Here is a 21338-nt window from a genome sequence, read left to right as displayed (position 1 = left end):
GGTTTGTCCTTGTTGGAGTAGGTGTGTCACTGTGAGTGTGGGCTTTTAACACCATCATCATAGCTGCCTGGAAGTCAGTACTTGTCAGATAAAGATATAGAACTCTCAACTCCTACACCATGCCCACTTGGATACCTCCATGTTCCTTGATGATAATGGACTGAACCTCTGAACCTGTAAGCCAGCCCCAATTAAATGTTGTCGTTGTAGGAGTTGCCTCATTGTGTCTTTTCACAGCATAAAACCCTAACTAAGACCATGGTTATGACTTACTAGGCCTAGAGAGGTGTCTCAGCAACTAAGCACTCTTACTTTTGCTGTTCTTCCAGAAGAACCTAGTTAATTTTCCAGCAACCACAATGGGCTGCTCACATACAACTGCTTGTAACTTCATCTCCAGAGGATTCAATGACCTCTTCTCCCAAGAGCACCCCACCCTCATACATAAACATACACATTTTAAAACAATACTTGTATTAATTCTCAGAAAATTGATGAACATTACTTTAAACCTAATCACTTCCAAGTTTATTCTATAGCCTTCCCTCTCATCCCACCCTTGGAACTATTCCTTCCCCTCTAGTCCAGTTTGTGTTGTCCAACTAGTCTTGGGAATATGGTTGACCTACCAGGGGTCACACAATTAAAGAAATCTGTCTCTTCCTCTCTCTTCCCTTTGCTAGTGGTGGAATCTGGTTCCTACCTTCTCGACACTGTGCTGGGATTTTGTCTGGCTCGAACTTGCTTTGACCACTATAAGTTCATATGTTCAATAGTGTCTAGAAAATGGTTCCTTTGATCCACCATGTCTGCTTCTGGCAATCTCTCCATTTACTCTTCTCAAAAGATCCCTGAGCCTTGGAGGAAGGGGTGAGATAAGATGTCTGACTGAAGGCTAAGCACTCCACAGATTCTTATTCCCTGTGTGTTGTCTCACTGAAAAGCTCTGTGTTAATTGACATCTACTACAAGTAGCATCTCTGATGAAGGTTGAGCTATGCTCTGACTATGCTGTGATCTGACAGTATTAGAAGTCATTTCAATACTATGTCTGTTAGGGAAAGGATGAAGAGAGTGGGGGAGATATGGCCCATGGAGGTACGGCAAGACCTGGGGGCAAGGGAGATGCCTCAGGGGAGGCCAATGTTGGGAATCCCTTCCCCCTGAGGGACCAGCCACACGACTGTATAGTACAGAATAGAGTTTATTTAGGTCATAGAGGAGTTAAGAAGGTAGTAGAGCCAGAGAGAGAATGAAGAGAGGAATAGAGGAGTAGAGGCTGGCGATGAGCATGTGGGGAGGGGGAAAGAGAAGGGGAAGAGAGGGGTAAGAGGGAGAGAACAAGGCTGCAAGTGAGAGAGGGGGAGGGGGCAAACAGCCCCTTTTATAGTGTCAGGTCAGAGGGCAGAGGTATACCTGGCTGTTGCTAGGTAACTGAGGGGAGGGATTTACGGAATCCCAACAGTGTCCATTTAGCAGAATAACAGGATTGAGTTTTGTTTTTAAGGCCCATGGCCTATCTAGACACAGTTTTTGGCTCCTTTAACACTGTCAGGTATTAGTCCTATCTAATAGAACAGACCTGAGATGTTGAGAGCCGTTTGTGCCGCACCCAAAGATGGCGCCGGCTTCCTTCTGATGACTCAGCAAACAGAGCTGTTGCCCAGCCCAAGAGACGTAGTGCGCATGTGCCACAGACGTCACAGCCCGCTCTCGGGGCATGCTAATGAGCTACTGGAGGGCGCACCAATCAGGTAGCAACAGGAGTCTCCTGGACATATATATATATATATATATATATATATATATATATATATAAGCAGTGCATTTTTCTTCCACGTGGTCCCCTGTTCAGAGTGCTGTACAATAAAGGTTGTTCGCAGAAGAATCCTGTTGTCACACTTCGTTCCTGCTGGCAGGACATGGGGCTCGAGACACTGAGTTACAATCAGAAAGTGTTGGTTACTATCGTAACATTTGTGCCACTATTACATCAGTTGGCATATCTGCGGCAGCTAATGAATAAAGATTTCAGGGGACCAATCACAAGCCGAGAAGTGAGACTTCTGGGTGAGAGAGGGGAAGAGAGGAGGCAGGAAAAGGTTACTTGCTTTTGGATAGGGTGAGCTTAGAGGACAAGGTGTAACAAAAGTTGCCCACCCCCCCCCCCCACACACACACACAGTTTAGATGGTGGATCCACCAGGAATCACGACCAGAAGATTTAACTTAGAATGGCTTACTAATTAGGATGTTAGTTGTTGCACACAGTGATTGTGTTACCTGTTGATTCTAAACTAAGATTGTGTGGTCTTTTTCTTTATGGGAAGGTGGGGAGTTCCAGAGTGGCGGGGCACCCCAGCCAGCCATGAAATTTGGTTGCATGGGGTGGCATGGCAGTCAGATGGAGAGATTTCAGAGCTTCTGGTCAGAGAGTACTGAGATGAGAGCCAGGCCTGTCAGCCTGCCTGCCAGCAGTAGTGCGGTGGCTTATTTATTATTTCCCACAACACATATCTTGTCAGGCCAATTGTTTTTTCAAGGTTCAGGGCTGGGTGAGACTGATGATTACTTTTCTCTTCTAGTAGCATTATTGCATCTTCTAACACCATGAAAGTTAGTCAGCAGGAATGAAGATTTCAGGTATGAGTTTGGTTTCTCTGTGTTCTTTGTTTCTAGTATTTGGACTGTTCAACAACAGGTCAGACCGTTGTGTAGCCATGTGTATGAACAATAGCCTGCAATGCTTGGGTGTTGGTACGTATGACTTAATTAGCCAACAACTGAAAAAGAAGTAACACATTGCTGGTTTCTATTTATTAGCATGTGGTGTCTACTTGGAGTACTATGTATTCTATGGTAATACCAGTAAACCTCTTTTCATATATGTATTTGTATATATTTTAGCAAGTTTCTATAGTAGGATAGTTTTTTGAAGAGTTATTGTTTTATTATTTTTGTTTATGTAAGTATGTCTGTGTGAATGAATGCCACTTCTGTATAGGGGCCTTCAGAGGCCATCAGATCACACATGGCTAGTGTTATAGACAGTTGTGAGCTTTCTGACTTGGTGTTGGAAAGGGAACTCGTCTTCTGGAAGAGCAATAAATATTAACCACCAAGCCACATTTCAAGTCCTAAAAAATTATTTTTAATGTGTTCATAATCTAGAGTGCTCAACATTGCATGATAGAACCTTTTAATGTGTTCATTAAGCTAATGGAAACCATTTCTGAAGAACTAAAAGAAAGTAAGGGAAAAGTACATCAGGAATTAGTAAGAACTAAGTAGCATGAGGGTACCTGACTGTAATACTAGCAATGAAGAAGAGGAGGAAAGGGAGGGGAAAAGGAGGAGGAAGAAAGGGAGGGGGAAGAGGAGGAGGAGGAAAGGGAATGGGAGGAGGAGGAAAGGGAAGGGAAAGTGGAAGAGGAGGAAAAAAGGGAAGGGGAAGAGGAGGCCAAACTCAGTTCTAGGTCAGCCTGGTTAACATACTGAGTTCCAGGGCTACATAATAATATTCAGTGTCAAAAAAAAAAAAAAAACCTTAAAATTATTTAAAAATACCAATTACTTTAAAGACATAAATTGTAGAATTGAAAATACATTAACAAAGGTGAAAACTTTATATAATGGGTCTTAACAGCAGGTTTAAGCAAGGGAAAAAAGAATAAGCACTTTAAATACGGGTCATTGAAACAATCCAATTTGAAAACATAGAAAAATAATAAAGAAATATGGACAGCTCTTTCAAGACCCATAGAAACACAATCAAATATTAAAAACAAAAATGAAACAAGTGCCTTGGAGGTTCTGTGGATCTATGTCTTGCTTCAACAGTGTTTGGACAAACTGACCCTGGGACTCCCTCTTGGTTAGCTTGGTTAGTGCAGGGAGTGATGTACTTGATGGAGTAGGTGTGCCACTGTGGGTGTGGGCTTAAGACCCTCATCCTAGCTACCTGGAAGTTAGTCTTTTAGCAGCCTTCAGATGAAGATGTAGAACTTTCAGCTCCTCCTGCACCACGCCTGCCTAATTGCTGCCATAATCCCTCCTTGATGATAAAGGACTGTGCAGATTGTCCTAAAGCTGTTTGTATTTTAATGTTAATTCCACTTCCCCAGGAAGGATAGCCTAGTCATAAGATTCCAACAGAACCTTCCCATTTTATTTAGTAAAATAAAAGAAAGCCAGTGACTGGGCTGGGCAAGGGGGTCGAGAGAAGGGAGGTCAGAGAGGCGGGAGGGTGAGAGGGACAGAGGTTAGAGGTTGTGGCATCATGGAGGTTTCCAAGGACCACCTGGACCCAGGTGATATTAATTGGCATTAAATAGCTATGAATATTAAGGATTTTATAGATCTAGCATCTTATATGAAGGGAAGTTTGTATCTTTGTCTATTTGATGTAATCATGTTGTGTAAAGGGTTTGTGGATTGAGAGTTGAACATATAAACCTGTATGAAAAACTATTGGGCTGTAGTGTTGTATTTGTGTGGGATTTTGGGGTACAGAAATACTCCGGGACAGAGGCAGAGAATAGGTGGTAGAAAACGGCCAAGGGAAGGGAGTTTCAGGGACAAGTTGGGCCGTGGTGACAGCTCAGACTGCGCGCCAGAGGAGCACATGGCTCCAAATTAAAACCAGGCTTGAGGAGTGAGAACTCAGAGCTGGTAAAGAGATAAACGATTATTATTATTTAATATTTACTACAACATGTAAGCCAGCCCAATTACATGTTGTCGTTTTAAGAGTTGCCTCATTGTGTCTTTTCACAGCATAAAACCCTAACTAAGACCATGGTTAAGACTTACTGGGCTTGGAGAGGTGTCTCAGCAACTAAGCACTCTTACTTTTGCTGTTCTTCCAGAAGAACCTAGTTCATACACACACCCCCCCACACACACACACACACATACACACACACATATGCAGAAGTGTGTTTCCATAATGATTTTAAATATAGCCAAATTCACAACAAAGACTAACAATCACTGTGGTACATCCTGTTGTTATCCCAGAACTGTGGAGGCTGAGGCAGGAGGATTGCTGTCAACCTGGTCTACATAGCAAGTTCTAGATCAGCTAGGGCTATAGTATAAAACAGTTTATCAAAACTAGAGAGAGAAGCAAAGGTGGGCCAGATAAAGTTAAAACTAGCAGCAATGAAGAAATACAGAAACAAAGACATAACATGAAACAAGTAGCTGCCCTTGGGATGCTGGGGATAGATGCTATATGCTATTTAGGTTCTTCCGAGTTCCTCTGGATCTACCTTCCTCCTGTTATGTTGTTCCTTCCCTTAACTACTCTTTTGATAGTTCTAGTATATTCCTTCCCTCTGACTGGAGCACTCTGCTGCTTCCTCCATTCTCCCCTTTCCCCTAACTAATCTCTTTGAAGTCTGAAAAGTCCAGCAGGATGGCTCTTCTTACTGTGCTCTTTCCCAGTCCCACAGCATGGTTTCAGCTGTTGTGATACTTACCTTCTTTGTATGGGAATGCTTTGCAAGATTACATCCATGGCTGTCTGGTTCACTGTCATCTTTTTAGTAGCACCTTACCGGGAAACCTTTTCAATGAATTCAAAATCCAATATTTGCTGGATTTGTTGCATAAGCCATGGGGAGATTTCTTTTTAATGTTCTCTTTAATGCTCAGTGATTAAGAACACTGGCTGCTCTTCCAGAGGCCCCAGCACCCAAGTGATGGCTCACAGTCATCTGTAACCCCAGTTCCAGTGGGTCTGATATTCTCTTCCAGCCTCTTTGTAACCTCTTGCACACTAGGCACACATATAGTGCCCAGACATATATGCAGGCAAAATACGTAAACACATTAAAAAAAAACTTTAAAAGTTTTTAGAAACATATATAACTTTCTCTTAAAGCATCTTGTCTGTTGGAAAAGCATATGTGTTAAAGACTTATTAAAAATTGGGAAAGACCAAGCTGCACACCTGCTGTAAATGTGTAAGTTCAACCCATGCATGCTCTCTGGTTGATGGTGGTTCAGTCTCTATGAACCCACATGAACCCAGGTTAGTTGACTCTGTAGTCTTCTTGTGGTATCTTTGACCTCTCCAACTTGCTCAGTCCTACCTGCCCTCCCTTCTACAAAACTCCCAGAACTCTGCCTGCTGTTTGGCTGTGGGTCTCTGTATCTGTTTCCATCCACTACTGGACAAAGCCTCTGGAGAGGCGGTTGTACTGGGCCACTGTCTGCAAGCATAACAGTATCATTAATGGTGTCAGGGTTGGCTCTCTCTTATGGGATGGTTCTCAAGTTGGAGCAGTTATTGGTTGTCCATCTCTTCAATCTCCGCTCCGCCTTTATCCCTGCACATCTTGTAAGCAGGACAAATTTGGGGTTGAAGGTTTTTGTGGGTGGGTTGATGTCCTCCTCCCTCCCACTGCAGGAAATGGCCACATGAGTCTCCATACCCCAGCCTCATCCCACTGCAAGGAGTCACCCCTATAGACTCCCAGGAGTCTCCTCTTCCCACGTCTCAGGCTAGTCCCAGAGATGTCCCTCACTGATTTCTGCTCTGTCTCCCAGCCCTCTCTTGTCCCCCATCCATGAATGTGTTCCATCCATAAGAGATTATCTTTGTATTGAAGGACAAAAAGGACGGAAGATAAGTCAGCAAACAGCAGTTTAAAAGGCACAATGATTTTAGACCCTCTTTTCTTTCTTTTTCTTCTACAGGATGGGTCTCACCACGTAGTCTAGGCTGGCCTTGAACTTGTTGTGTAGTCTAGACTAGCCTCAAGCTCAGAATCTTCCTGCTTCATCTCTTAAGCACTGTAACTTGAGGCTACAGTTTCATGCTACCACATTTGGCTTATGCTAGCATAAAAAAGATAATCTTAAAAGACAGTTATTTTGCCAAGATGGCAAGAATACCTATAATCCCAATACTCAGGAAAGAGAGGCAAGAGGATCATAAATTCATGGCCAATCAAAAGAAAATTATATGAACAATTGGATACATTTCTAAAACATCACCATGATGAATATATGCTATAAAAAAAAAACCCAACACTTTAAACTCTAAGGCAAATCACGCATGCACACATACACGAACTTGGGTAGTATACCGACAGAAGATGCCTTGGTGATTCATTGTGAATTTAGGTACGAGTTGCTGTACAAGAGCGTAACAGAACTCTCTGAGCTGTTATTTGTGTTCAGTGTATTTCTTTGGTAGTGGTTTGTCAGTATTCATCAGGCTGAGTCTTTGGGATCACCAAACTGAAAATGGGTTTGGTTTATTTAAATCAAGTTTTTCCACGCCTTTAGGATCTTCAAAAATCTATAGTTCCTCCTATCTGTTGTCCTTTCTCTCCTTTCTACCCCCACACTACATACTACATTTGGGGGTGGGGCGATCAACCCATGGCATGTTGTGTAATCTTCTCCTATAACCCCACTTATAAACCTTGGTTTACTTAATCTGTCTTTTGTCTAGATTTTACATTTTTTTAAAGAGGAAAAGATACTCTGTTCATAGTAGAGATTAAAATTTCATATCCAATACTAGACATATTTATCCAACTACTCTATCCTATTTATAAAGTATTCTTTAAAGCATTGAGAACATTTAATACCAAGATAAGATTCCTCTTGAAATAATAAATTCTTTAAAAGCAAACAACAAAACTTTTATTGCTACATATCTGATAGGAATATTATACAGTAATGCTAACACATTCTCTTTTCGGTTAGGCCCATTGTGGTTTTAAGAACACGATAACATAAAGGATTATATTTAACATGCTTCCTAAAACTTCTGTTGCCAAAAGTTTGCATCATTAAATGTCTAGTGTACATTTTGTTTGTCAGGAAGAAACTTCTTTACTTATTAAGTATGCTCTGAACTTGGTTTGTCTACTGAAGGAATGCATGACTGGATTATTACCATTACTATATGCTTGTTCAAAACCTGAAGATGCTCTGACCCATGCCTTCATAATAAAGAGCTTAACAGACTCTCAACTACCCTCAAATACAGGTCTGATGGTGTGCCTAATAAGTTATAATAGTAAATTTTTTATTAACCCAGCTTTATAATTATGAATGTTTAAAAAAAGGGCTGTTGCCATTTAAAATTTTGAGAAATGTTTGATATGAGTTTAAAAAACACTTTCTGTTCAAAATTCAAAATTGGTTTTAATTGTTATACCTAATTATAGTTTTTGAGTTATGCAGTTTGTACTATAAATAAATATAGATCCAGCACAAGGAAAAGAAAAAAATAGGAAAATATTTACATTTTAAAGTACAGTGAATTAATTTAATGTATAAAGCCAATAGAATAATTGTTACTTTTGCCAGATGGTATTTTACATTTTGATAAAAAGATATATTCTTAATCATATATGTCAAGGAAAAGAGACCATATGTTGTTAAACACTTCCAATTTGTCATTTAATTTAAAAGGCACTTACTGATATTGCCATGATTTTTTTTTTTTTTTTTGATGATGTGGTATAAGTATCCTTGATGTCAATTAAATTTTATCTTTCCAAGTAATTTTTTTAGTATTCCTCAACTATTTGAGCAAACAATTCAATGAAGAATTGTCTTAACATCTACTGAGAAAAAGACACCCTGCAGAGGACCACGTGGAACGTACAGTGTATGTTCAAATCACTAGCGGGTGAGACTATCTCTGCTTCAAAAGCTTTCAGAACGTTATCTCTTATTCTAGAAAAACAAGCAGAAAGTACAGAGTAACTCAAATGATTCATGTTTACTTGCCTTACATGGAGGAACCCAGAATAATCTAAAGATTATTTTTTCAAAAGTGGTGATTACAGTCCAAGCAATTCCCCACTGTACAGAAAGGGTTTTAATGAAACAAACCTTATGGATGGCACAGAAATAGCATTTAACCTACATGAGACAGTATTAGACATTTGACACTAGGTAGTTATTAAAGCAAACATCCTTGGGGCCTTTATTTCCCTTGCTTTTTCAAAAAAAAAAAAAAAAAAAAAAGGACATTGATGGCCTCTTTTCCCTATTGGCCTTGCTCCCCCTCTCTTCTCATGCGATAGAGCTCTGTATAAGGTTTCTTTGAGGGAATAGGGTCTTTATTACCATGGACATGAAAGTTTCTGTTGTCTCTATATACACATTCTCCAGGAGTTTTCATTGCTTTATGGCTGGATCACTGCCTGTTTTTCAGGTGATGGGTATTTTTGATAATTTTTGTTACTATAAACTTCTAGGAATATCCTTAGTGACCTTCCTCTGTTGTATCCAATGAAAGGTCTCATGAATGTGCCTACAAATAGAACTAATAGATTTTAACATATCTTATTAGATATACTAATAATCTATAATAATATATTTTAGTAGATGTATCAAATTTGTACCTATGGATATATACTTATAATATATAATATATTAAATTATACTATATTATAATTTTTATAATATATTAAAATATGCAAATAACATATCAGAACTATGATTTAGTGGTCATTTTCAGAAATTAATTTTAAAAGCTTTTAATTTTAAATTCAGCAGGGCCATAAGCAGTACGTGGATGTTTAAAAGTGTGGTAATGATACTGTCTTAGAGTTTTACTGTTGTGAGCAGACACATGACCAAGGCAATTTTTATAAAGGACAACATTTAATTGAGGCTAACAGTGTCACACTTCCTCCAACAAGGCCACACGTACTCTGACAAGGTCACATCTCCAAATAGTGCCACTCCCTGGACCAAGCATATTCAAACCACCATTCATACAAAGCCAAAATTGGGAAAACTATTGAACAATGATTTTGAGTGCAGACTGGTCAGATTTCATAAATCAACTCCATCACTGTCACCTCATGAGAATTTGTCTAAGTTCCTTGCTTAGCTGAATGGATTTGTATGTTATTTGTTTTATCAAACTTTGTTTTTAGCAAAGACCAAATGGTAATGGCTTAAACGTATTCTAACATTTCTGTTTTTCATGTATGAAAAGCTAAAGTTGAAGGTGGTGAGGATCACAGAGACATTCTTCCACCTTCTAACACCATCGCATGTGAAGGGGGTGGGGAGGGTGACCTAGGACTTATACACATAGTTGTTTGCAATTTAATGGCTAATTACAAAAGAAATAGGAAGGAATAAAAGGAAAATTAAGCTATCAGATAACAAACAAACAACTAAGTCTGTAAGTGTAAGACAAAGTGCCAGAGGACTGTTCCTTGTCTTGTTCCAGCTTGCTTGCTGTCTACAAACAAGTTCCATGCCTCAGCACAGAAAGGAAGAAATCCGAGTTTGAGGAGACAGGTGGGAACCTCGGGCAGGGAAGACTGCAGGGCAGAGGATTCAGGACATTACACAGGAAGGGGAAAGTTTTACAGAAGGTACTGTGTGATGAGCAAAGTGATCCTTCAAATATCCAGAAAAATGATCAAAAGCGTGTGGGTGTGGCTAAAAGAAAGAAGCTTGTGAAAGGTGTGGGGGGGGGGAGAATACCCCCACATGAGCTTGGGTGGAGACTCAAATGGGTAACATCAAGTAGAACACCAAGGAGAGGATATGCTTCATGAGTGAGGAATAATTAGCACTAGATTAATCACAAGTCTGTTCCTGTTTAATAAGCTCAGAAGAAACACTTGCATAGATTAGTTTCCAAGTAGCTGAACCAGTCTCAGTGCTGAGATATCAGTTCCCTGCAGGCTGAATCAAATGGAAGTACATAGTACTTAGAATAACAGTGACAAAAGTACATTTATATTACTTGACTTCAAACTTTATCAAACATGAGCAAGACTATGGTACTGGACAGTTATGAGTTTATCCCAATCTACCTCTTACCTTTAGGGCATGTCTTAGTTACTTTTCTATTGCTGGGACAAAATACCAAGACCAAGGTAACTTATAGAAGAACACACTTAATTGGCTTGTGGTTTTAGAAGGTTATGTACATGATGACCTAAAGTGGAAACTTCTGGATTCTTTGAAATGTCATTTATGTCAAATGATGCTTTGCTAGGGCACGCAGGTGAAAAGAGGTTGTGCTAAAGAAGACAACATGAAAGAATGTTTTCCTGAAGTAGACATGGGTAAAAGGATGTTTTGTTACAGCAAACATACTGTTCAGAAAAAAATATAAATATGACCCCATAGACAGTGGGAGCTCAAGTACTGGTTTGCTTCGCTCCACCTTGCTATTCTTTGCTGACAACACACTTGTATTGGCTCACTTTACATTGTATTGCTGAGCTGCACTTGTGGGGATGCTATTGAGAGAAACTCACCAAAGCACTTCTCATGAGGTTCCTTGGTTTTCTGTATCCTTGGGCTTTCTGGTGAGCCTTGCAGTTTCTTCTAAATTGAACTGCCCTTGCTGGTATGTCTGTTTTGTAGTGTCTGTTGAAATGACTGAACTGAAAATGCTGATTTGTATTTGGTGTTAGCTCCTGGACTGAACTGCTGATATCCTGAAAACAAAGATTGGACTTTCCTCCAAAGAGCTATGTCTAAACAGGTCTACTTCTTCTGTGTCCTAAGAACTTTTCTTTTCCACGACCTCTGGTGGGTGGTGGGCTAGAGAAGAGATTGGACCCTTATTAAAGTTGGTCAGAAAAAAATGTATGCCTACTCAAGCAAAGACATTGTAGCAGGATGAGCTAAGAATTTACATCCTGACCCACAAGCACAAGGCAGAGAGGGCATATTAGAACTGATGGGAGTCTTTTGAAGTCTCAAAGCCCAATCACAATGATAAACCTTCTCTAATAAGGCAACATCTCCCAATCCTTCCTAAAAAGTTCCACCAACTAGGGTCTCAGCATTCATACATATAAACTTATGGGGGTCATTCTCATTCAAGCCATTACAAAGGTAAAATGTTTTTCCTTATATTTGAAGTTGAAATAAAAAAAATTAACAACATAGGTATATGTAAATAAATTAAGTCATGTAGAAAGCTTTTAGCATAATGCTGACCTCTGTAGATAAATGCCAACTTTTATCATTTACTAAACATAGGTCCAGATGGGCTCATTTATGGAGAGAAGTTAATATTTGTTCACAGAAAGGATAAAAAAATATCCATTGCAGTTAGATGGTAACTTTTAAAATAAGTGCCAAAAGTTCACTAAAAGGTTTGAAAATAATGATCATGAGACTACAAAAAATTGACAAAGTATTTAAAAAAAAATCAGTTTTTCTTACAGAGAATTTTTTAAATTTTATGTTTCAAAGCATGACAGCATTATTAATGCTTAATAAGAACAATTATATTATCATTCTATTTTAAAGTCACATTGACATACAACTCAAATGAGACACAAATATTTGCATGAAATAACGTTTGTTGTTGGTGGTGTTGGTTTTTTGAGATGGAGGTTCCCTGTGTAGCCATAGCTGTCCCACAACTTGCTCTGTAGACCAGACTAACCTCAAATGTAGAATTGGCCTGTCTCTGCTCTCTGAGTGCTGGGATTAAAGGTATACACTCCAAGTCTGGTTATGAAATAAGTTTATAAGATTAGAATAAAAAGTCCTTGCTTGTGTTTTAATGCTAATCATAATATATGTACTTTGGAGTTGCTTCTCTGGTGATACCATATGAAACAATACTTTGGGATTTAGATGGAATCAATGCATTGTACTAATGTATACAAATAAAATAATAAAAATAAAAGATCCCTGAGAAGGCATTATAAGACAAGGGACCTCCAAAAATATTGTTGAAGTTGTTTTCTGTTGGTCATCTACCTCCAGGCATGCAGCCCACCCTCAAGAATACTTTATTTTCCTAGTAAGACTTCCCCAGAGGAAACTAAATTTTCATTTGCAAGTGGTTATCAATTGGAGAGTGTTCTAGATTGGTGATAGGGGCACTTGTCCACTTCTTTCAGCTCTAAGATACCATCTGATACAGACTTGTGCAGGCCCAGTAGAAAGGTCTTAATCTTGTCTCTGTGTTTTCATAGTTTCATCCTTCTAATTCTAAGTTTTAAATTCTGTAAAATCTGATTTAAAATATTTTAGTTTTATATGTGTGAACATTTATCTTGTAGTGCCTACACAGGCCTGAAGAGAGTGTCAGATTTTTCTGGAACTGAAGTTACAGAGGGTTGTAAACTGCCATGTGGGTGCTGAGAACTGAGCCCAGGTCTCCTGGAAGAACAGCCAGTGCTCTTAACCACTGCGACATCTAACATTCTTAATTTTATTATAACTATCTTTTTGTTCACAAATCCTCTCCTTGGATGCTGATTTTACATTTCTTTTTTTCTTTTTTCCTTCAAGACAGGGTTTCCTCTGTATCCTAGATCTCCTTTTGTAAACCAGGCTGGCCTTGACTCTGCCTGCCTCTGCTTCCCATGTGCTGGTATTAAAGGAAGGAGCCACCATGCCTAGCAGATTGTACATTTTTTTGTAGCTCCTTTTCATCGTCTTGTCTGCTCCATTCTCCCTGTGTAAATTCAGATGGCATAAATATGCTTGGCTCAGGAGCGTTACCAATTCAGTTTCCCCATTTTAAGCCATGGTTCCAGTTTCTTTGAAGGAAGTTTGGTTTAGATCTCTTATTTCCACAAGGGAGTTAGAATTTTATTCCCTAGCCTATGTGGCTCATGGTATTGTTTAATAATCACCTTTATTGCCTTTGGCATCCATACTGGTTTCTCATTCCTGCTTTAATAAATATCTACAACGTGACTAAAAAGCCTGAACCTTAATTTATCTTATTAAGAGTGCTAATGTCCAAATCAATTCTTTGGGCTAAAATTAACATATTGTAAGGATCAATTCCCTCTGAGTGCACCAGGAAACAGTCTATTCTTTAGTTGTTTTAGCTCTGAGGTGGCCAGCAATCTTGGGTTGTGGCTATATGCTTCCCATGTGCTTCTTTATCACCCATAGTGTCTCCAGCCTCCCTCCTTTCACAGAATCCAGGACATTATTAGTTAGCTCAAGAACCAAAACTCAGTCATATTTGGAAATTTCCCTTTTCAATAAGAGGCAATTTGTTAAAATTCTTGAGATTAGGACATAAATTTCTTCTGGAAGGGAAACCTTACAGTTTTACCACTATGGCTGACAATGCTCTCTCTGGCATATTAAGATTTTCCCCAAATTTCCTCTTCAAGCACAGCTTTGTATTCAATAAATAATATTCTTATGATTTTACATTACAGGTGGGGAGGAAGGCAAAGGGGAGGCTTTTATTCATTTTAATACCATGTCATCAGAATAACAGTTTTCTAAGAAACTATAATAGCAGTAGCTGTAGACGAGCCTTAAGTCTCAGCTTCGAGGCAGTTGAAACAGGAAGATCATTTGAATATTGAAGTTTGAGGCTGTCTTGATCAACAAAGTAAAATCTTGTCTCAAGGAAAAAAATGCTATAAATAAATTTATGTTCATTTTAAATGCAGGAGTTTCAAACACTTCGGAGTGTGAAAAGTAAAATATGCCACATACATAATTTTGTATAAATAATATACCTATCTCTTTTGTTTAGGATAGCTTCTTTTTTACTAAAATTCTTCCTAGAACTCTGACTAGAGAACTTATATCAGTCAGCATTCCAGAAGGAAACACATATATTCGAAAGATGCCATTAGAAGACACTTTAATGAGGACTTTGTTAAGAGATGTGGGCAAGGTTAAGGGAGTTCAGCAAGATGGGAAACACCCCCTGCTAGCAGAAGCCTTCAGGTTATAAAAATCTTATAAAAATGGGCTTTTATATCCTGTTTTGTTATTTTTCAATGTGTAAGGGCAAAATTCAGGTAGAGTGACTAATGGATTTGAAAATGGGTATCATTATATATATAAGTTTTATTGAGAAGGAATGAGCGGAGTGAAGGAAAACACTGAACAGATATTGAACCATGTGTCTGGAAAAAAGAATAAACAAAGAAATCTTTAGCTTTTTCTTCATGTTCTCTGGTTATACACAGACGTGAAGAACGTAAGCCTTCAACTTTTACTTTCTTGGGAAGATTGATGTCACTACGTTTATAGAGTCAGTTTAATGACAAAATAAGGTAAGAAACCAGCTTTCCTGCGTATTCATTCCCCCACTCCCACCCCTGCGAAAATGCAGGGGTTCCCCATTGCCTATCATATAACATGCATCTTTTAGAGATGATTCCTTATATAACCTTAATGCCATTTTCGTGTTACTATTCTCTCTCTCTCTACCTTGCCTTCCACATCAATATTGCATGTCACTTCCAGTTTCGTGCTCCTGGCTAGCATGCAGCCTTGCTTTCTCTTTGTCATTTTATATCTGTCACTTGGCTTTTACATCTTGCTCAAAACACCTTAAACCCTCCGTTGTCAAGTCATATCCCATTTAAGATATTTGCCTCCAGTGGTGGTTTTCTTTTCTTTGCCTCTTCTTCCTTTCCTTCTTTGTTTCTTTGTCTGCCCCCCACCAATATTGACTATCTTTTTTTTTTTTTTTAATTTGAGCTGGTAAAAGGGCCAAAAGATGTAGGCACCAAGGCTAGGTAGATACCCAGCCATGCAGTGCTGTGTATGGTCTTACACAGCTATCATCATGTATCCTATAGAGTGAGTACACAAGGATGTGCCCAGAGTTTACAGATACACTCAAAACCAGACATTGGCAAAACAGTCCAATGCCCACCTGTCTCCAAACACTATCTCCTCCTCCCTGACTTCCATACTTCCTCTTCATCTACAATGACGGCTGGTGGGAGAAGAATACATAGCAACACCTGGGGTATGGAAGCAAATCAGATGTCTAAGGCCACATACCAAGTTTAAGGCCAGTGTGGGCTATCTATTGAGCTTCATGTCAGTCTAAGCTGAAGTGAAGGACCTTATCTTAAAAAAAAAAAAAAAAGGCTGGAAATTCCACAATGATTGAGCACTTGCCCAGCATGTTTGCACACGAACAAGCACAAGCACACACTCCCCTAATAATAACTCATGTAATCATCCCATCAGAGAACTTCATCCCATGTTAATAAAATGTAAAGAAAACAAAATCCCCATAAAATATCTGTATATAACATGTAACAAGCATTATATTTACATTAAGCATTGACTTAGGTTTTTTTTGTTGAACTAAACTGGTATTTTTCTTTTTTTCTTTCTTTTTTTTTTTTTTTTTTTTTTTTGCATGTCTAACATCATTGCAATGTTGACAGTACCTTTGTCATTTTCAACTTACTTCGTCACGCTCCTTATTCTCCTTTCGTTTTCATTTAAGTGGACAACTTTCAGAGGAGTCTATTCGGTGAAAGCTTCTAGCAGTGCCTTTGGATTTAGCCCAGTTCCTTATTATCATCCTAATCCAGATGATGAAACAGTAATTAGGAACTGGTGTTTGTCAGTATACGATGCCTATGTGTAAATAATGCAACCCACTCCTGAATCAAACGATATGGGGGAAATATCCATCTTCCTTTGCGTTTCTATCTATATAAGAAATATCATCTTCCTGACTAGAGTTTCTTTTAAAATGAAGAATTGGGGCTGGCGAGATGGCTCAAGAGCTATGAGTGAATACAGCTTTTCTAAAGACCAGATTTTGTTTGCAAACTCCATATAACTCTAGGTCCAGAGGATCCCATGCCTTCTTCTGACCAACTCAGGCACAAATCACACACACACACACACACACACACACACACACACACACACACAAATATTTAAACCTAAAGAATTACTAGTTCTTTAAACTCTTTGTAAAATGGGCTATATATCCCCCCTTCTCAAACCAGACAGATGAACCTCTGTATTTTAAATAAATAGTCCAAAGGAATTTAATCTTTACTTCTGAATTCTTAGCTGGCACTGAAAAGGAGATTCTTAACAGTGTACAGCTGAGTGCACTTGCTTGAATTCAGAATTCAAGTGTGTTACATAACCATAGTTCACAAGAGAAAATGTAGTTTTCTTAAAATACCATTTAATATTTACTCTCTCAATAAATAATGTGTTGGGCAATGGCTTCATATCTGGGGGTGATAATCTAAAATTGTCTCAGATTATCATTTATTAGAAAGGTTTTCTAATATGCCATTAGAAAACTTAATTAGAATCAAGGTAGCTGTTTTAGGTAGATTTTACGCCCATCCTTTCTTTGGTAAAATGCTAACTCACTCTAAGCACTGACTTTTGCCCTCCATACCTTGTAGTAACACTTTCCCGTGCCTTTTAAGTGACCCTGTTTTGAGCAGTGTTAACACTTCAGGAGAAGCTCCAGATGCGTGCTGTGCATCTTTTGGTCTACTTTAACAACAACAACAACAAAAAAGAGCCTCCTGTTATCCTCACTCGCTTACCAACATACATTTTTGCCCCTGTGTTTATGCAGTGCATTCATTAGCAGTTTTTACTTGTCTAGTCTTTGGGGCCATAAAACTAGAGTTTATTATTCTCCAGGTGATGAATTTTCTTATTTACAAATTACTTGCAGATCATGTGTGGGCAGCATGATCGCTGATCCCGCCTAACGAATACATTTAGTGTTTAATTTTTTTTTTCTGTTGCTATTTCTAATTTGAAGTGGGTAGACCAAAACCAATTAATTCTATTCCAGTTTTCCAGTGCTTTGCTGCATGTCTCTTCTGTCACTACAGATGCTTATGACTCTAATATATGGCTTTAAATAACATCGATATTAGAATGCGCTGATATTAAGTTGCCGGCTCCTGATAACTATATCTTTCAGGTATACCAGAGCTGCTAATTACTGTAAGAAATTTTAGGTCATGTACTCATAAACTGAATTAATTTATCTCCAACAAAACTGCTTATAGCCAGATTGTTTTAATGATAATCATACCATAGAATTAGGACTCTTTAAGATCCTTTGAATACATATTCCAAAGACTATAGTATCAAGGAGGATGCAACTTTACTTTTTTCTATGTATGAAATTAAAAAAACAGACACATGAGACACATTAGATGTCAATGTTTATAGTTTTTTTTTTTTTTCTACTACAGTGTCTAGTCAAAAGGCATGCGTGAAGTTGAAGAAGCTAGATTGGTTAAGGTAATCTATTGAAACTATCACAAGATTCTAGAATTTCTCATGACATTTGTGGTTTGGGACTGTGCTTTATGTAACAGAGTGAGTTGGAATTAAATTAGCAGGTGAGTATTTACACAAATTCATTTTGACATGGCCAAAAAAGCCCTAACAGCACAGCATATTTCAGAAGTATCATTATTTTTTCCCTTCACTTAAAAACTTGTGAATGGTTTCTACAGGATAATATTAGACCAATGACACTTCAGCAACCCCAACTTTAAAATAATGAAAACAAAGAGCCGAAATCTTCATGTGAACAAGAGTGTGGTACTGCTTGTATTCTGATACTGGCTCTCTGAGTTCTGGTTGCCCTGGATGAACAGATCCTCATGAATACCAAAGGGATGCTATGTGAGCCTTGCTCTCCAACTTAACTGGTCAATAAAAAGCTAGAGACTGGGCTGGAGAGATGGCTTAGTGGTTATGAGCACTGACTGCTCTTCCGGAGGTACTGAGTTCAAATCCCAGAAACCAGATGAATAAATAAATCTTAAACAACAACAACAACAAAAAAAGCTAGAGCCTGTGATTGGGACAGTGGAAGGAGAAAGGTGAGTTATAGGTAGAGGGAAGAAAAGGAGGTAGAAGAGGCTGTCATGAGAGGAGAGGAGACAGGCCATGAGTACATGACCAGAAGAAAAAGCAAGTAACAAGCGACTTTAGGGCTGGCGGATGAATTAGAATAACTCCAGACCTGCCCAATCTAAACTTAGTTTGTAAATAAAATACCTGGATTACGAGCCTTCATAGAAACTATCTAGAATTATAAATTCAGTTTACAGAGTGTGATGTAAGTAGATTTAAATATAACAAATTTGAGTGCACTCTACATTTCTAGCACCCTACTAGGCATGTTTATATAGGTTAATTAATTCAATCCCCGGTTTTATAAGTTTTTCACAGGAAAAAAAAAAGAAGTAGTAATTTATTCCTTGTTTACTAGTTTTCTTATTCCTAACTATATATGCTCTAACAGTAGTCACGGTGATTGGTGACACTGGGGCGCATGCATTCTTTTTTTGTTGTTGTTGTTGTATAAAGTACTTTAATGGTAAAATTCTTGATAACAGTGTATATCTGATCCATCCGGGCACCTCTGAAACTGGTCACTCAGGGCTGTGTCTATTTGTCACAGGAGCCCTTGAAATTCAGAAATGAAGGGTCGCTGTGCTAAGCTTTCCTCGTCTTCACAGTTAAGGGGACTCATGTGTGATACCTCTATCCAGAATCATTTGTGTCTCTTACAAATATGCTAAGCACCCGAATTCTTAATGGAACTCGAGCGCTTACATTTCCTCTAGTCCTGAGACTTCTTAACTGTGCGTGAACAGGGCTGTAATTCATATTGGAGAGCCGTAAGACTAACGAAGATAGGACACAGCAAGCTGAGATGATAATGTGAGGACACCATACCCTGATGCTCCAGTTAGGCCACATCCATGGCACCCTGTAGAGGAAGATGTGGGTGCGATTACCAGTATAAAATTAGTTGTACATTCTACTGTTCTACCCTGTCTACATCGTAGTAGAATAATCACCTAGGAATTTAAAACACGATAAGGGAACTGACTTTCCATAGTTTTTTAAGTCAGTTTAATATTCTCACCTACAGAATGAGCAGAGGTTAGAACATTCTGATTCTGTTTCTCTGTAGGACACCAAAATTAGAAGCAGCTTGCGTTGAAATAGTCCTGTGACTAAGCCCAGCCTCACTGTTGCATGCTTCTAATTGCATGCATCTCAAGGTTGGAGCTTTTTTAGAAAGCTATTAAAAAAGTGGGAAAGTAGGCCCCAAAGTATGACTTAGAGTTTACTTTTAAAAATCCAACTACTTAAAATTCATTAGTGTGTAAAGCAGTGCTATTTTCGTTTCTCTTTCATTTCCATTTTTACCAATAGTCATACAGATAAATTACATGATCATTAGTATGGACTTAAAAAAAATGCAACCTGGAGAAAAAGATGCTTGGTTAGGAAAAGAAAAGAGAATTAGGGTAGATGTGGGGAAGGACAGTCAATTGATTGTATCTAACTTTATTGTTGTCTTTTGTGACTTCTCTGATAACTGGTCCTTCCGTGAACTCTAGCAGCAAGTACCATGTAAGCATTGGCTCCAGTGAGTTTTCCTGTTTGCTCAGCTACACATGCTTGCACCCTTTCTGTGCTAAGCATGCTTTCTTTTCGGGGTAAATAGCTTCTTGAATCAGGTCCCAGATGTCTTATTTAAACCAATCTTTATTCTTATTGTGATAAAATATACATTGCACACACTATTTATTATTATTTTAAACGTTTCCACTACTGCCCATTCACCACCAACTTCCAACTTTGAAAACAACCCTCACTGTTAGGGATGTAGCATTGGGCCATAGCTGCAGCTTTACAAACTTCCACGTGCCTTTAGTCCTAGTACTCAGGAGGCAGAGGCAGGCTGACTCTGGTGAGTTCAAGATCATCCTTGTCCATATAGGAAGTCCCAGGTCTGCCAGGAACCTGGAGTACCACCCTGTTTCAAAACCTAAGCAACATCAAGTGAAAACTTAGGTGCTTTCTGGGGGGAAAATTGCCAAAGGTTTTTGAGTTTTAAAAGGCCAACTTTATATTCACCTGCTAACCAAACAAAAACAAACAAAACAACAGAAACCAAGGAAGAAGTAGTTAAGAAAAGTGGTAAAAACAGGATGCAGATAAGCCAGGGAAAATCCTAAGGATGAATAGGATGTCAGTAGACTCCTAGATATTCCAGAGCATTTGTAAAATTACAATTGTGTACTGAAACAGAAGATTTAAAGAAAACTCCTCTAAAACTAAAAGCCAGTGTTTACAGCTATGAATTTCTTCAACCTTAAGGTTGCTTTTGAGAATGTGACATAGAACTTGGAAGATGTGTTTAGATGGTACTGGGGCTGAAACTTGTGAACACGTCTATTCTTTTTACATTAATTATTTGTGTAGTCAGTAGTACTATAGATAATCAAGTTTCTAAAACAGCTTCCACATGTCTGTTCTCATATGTAAAATAAGGACAAACTCATCCTCTGAAGAAATAGAGTCATGCTCTTGTTTACGGTACAACTGTACCCAAGAGTATCTCAGGTGAAGTGAGAAGACCTGGGTCTTGCCAGTATTGATGCACATGAAGGTGGCTCCTTTATTATAAATTGTAAAGTGCTCATGAGCTGTCTTGGCAAGAGATCTCACGTGGGAAGAAAGAAGATCCAAGATGGTCAAGGCCAGTAGGGTCAGGCAGGTTGGTGAAGTGATCATGTACATTTTAAATATACAAAGGAAACCAA

The 21338-nt window shown here is 38.6% G+C and overlaps 1 protein-coding gene across 1 annotated transcript in view; it reads left to right on the top strand.

Moving 5' to 3' along the window:
* Window positions 1–21338, top strand: part of LOC308429181 (non-structural maintenance of chromosomes element 4 homolog A-like) — a gene marked incomplete at both ends in the record, with an annotated part of 34851 nt that overhangs the window by 811 nt on the left and 12702 nt on the right. Inside the window, 1 exon segment of the mRNA XM_080927928.1 lies at window positions 10223–10461. Coding sequence (XP_080784054.1) covers window positions 10223–10461 — 239 coding nt within the window.

Source organism: Micromys minutus (assembly GCF_963924665.1).
Source record: "Micromys minutus genome assembly, chromosome: 13".
NCBI classification, from domain to species: Eukaryota; Metazoa; Chordata; class Mammalia; order Rodentia; family Muridae; genus Micromys; species Micromys minutus.
This window is presented reverse-complemented; position numbering and strand designations above follow the sequence as displayed.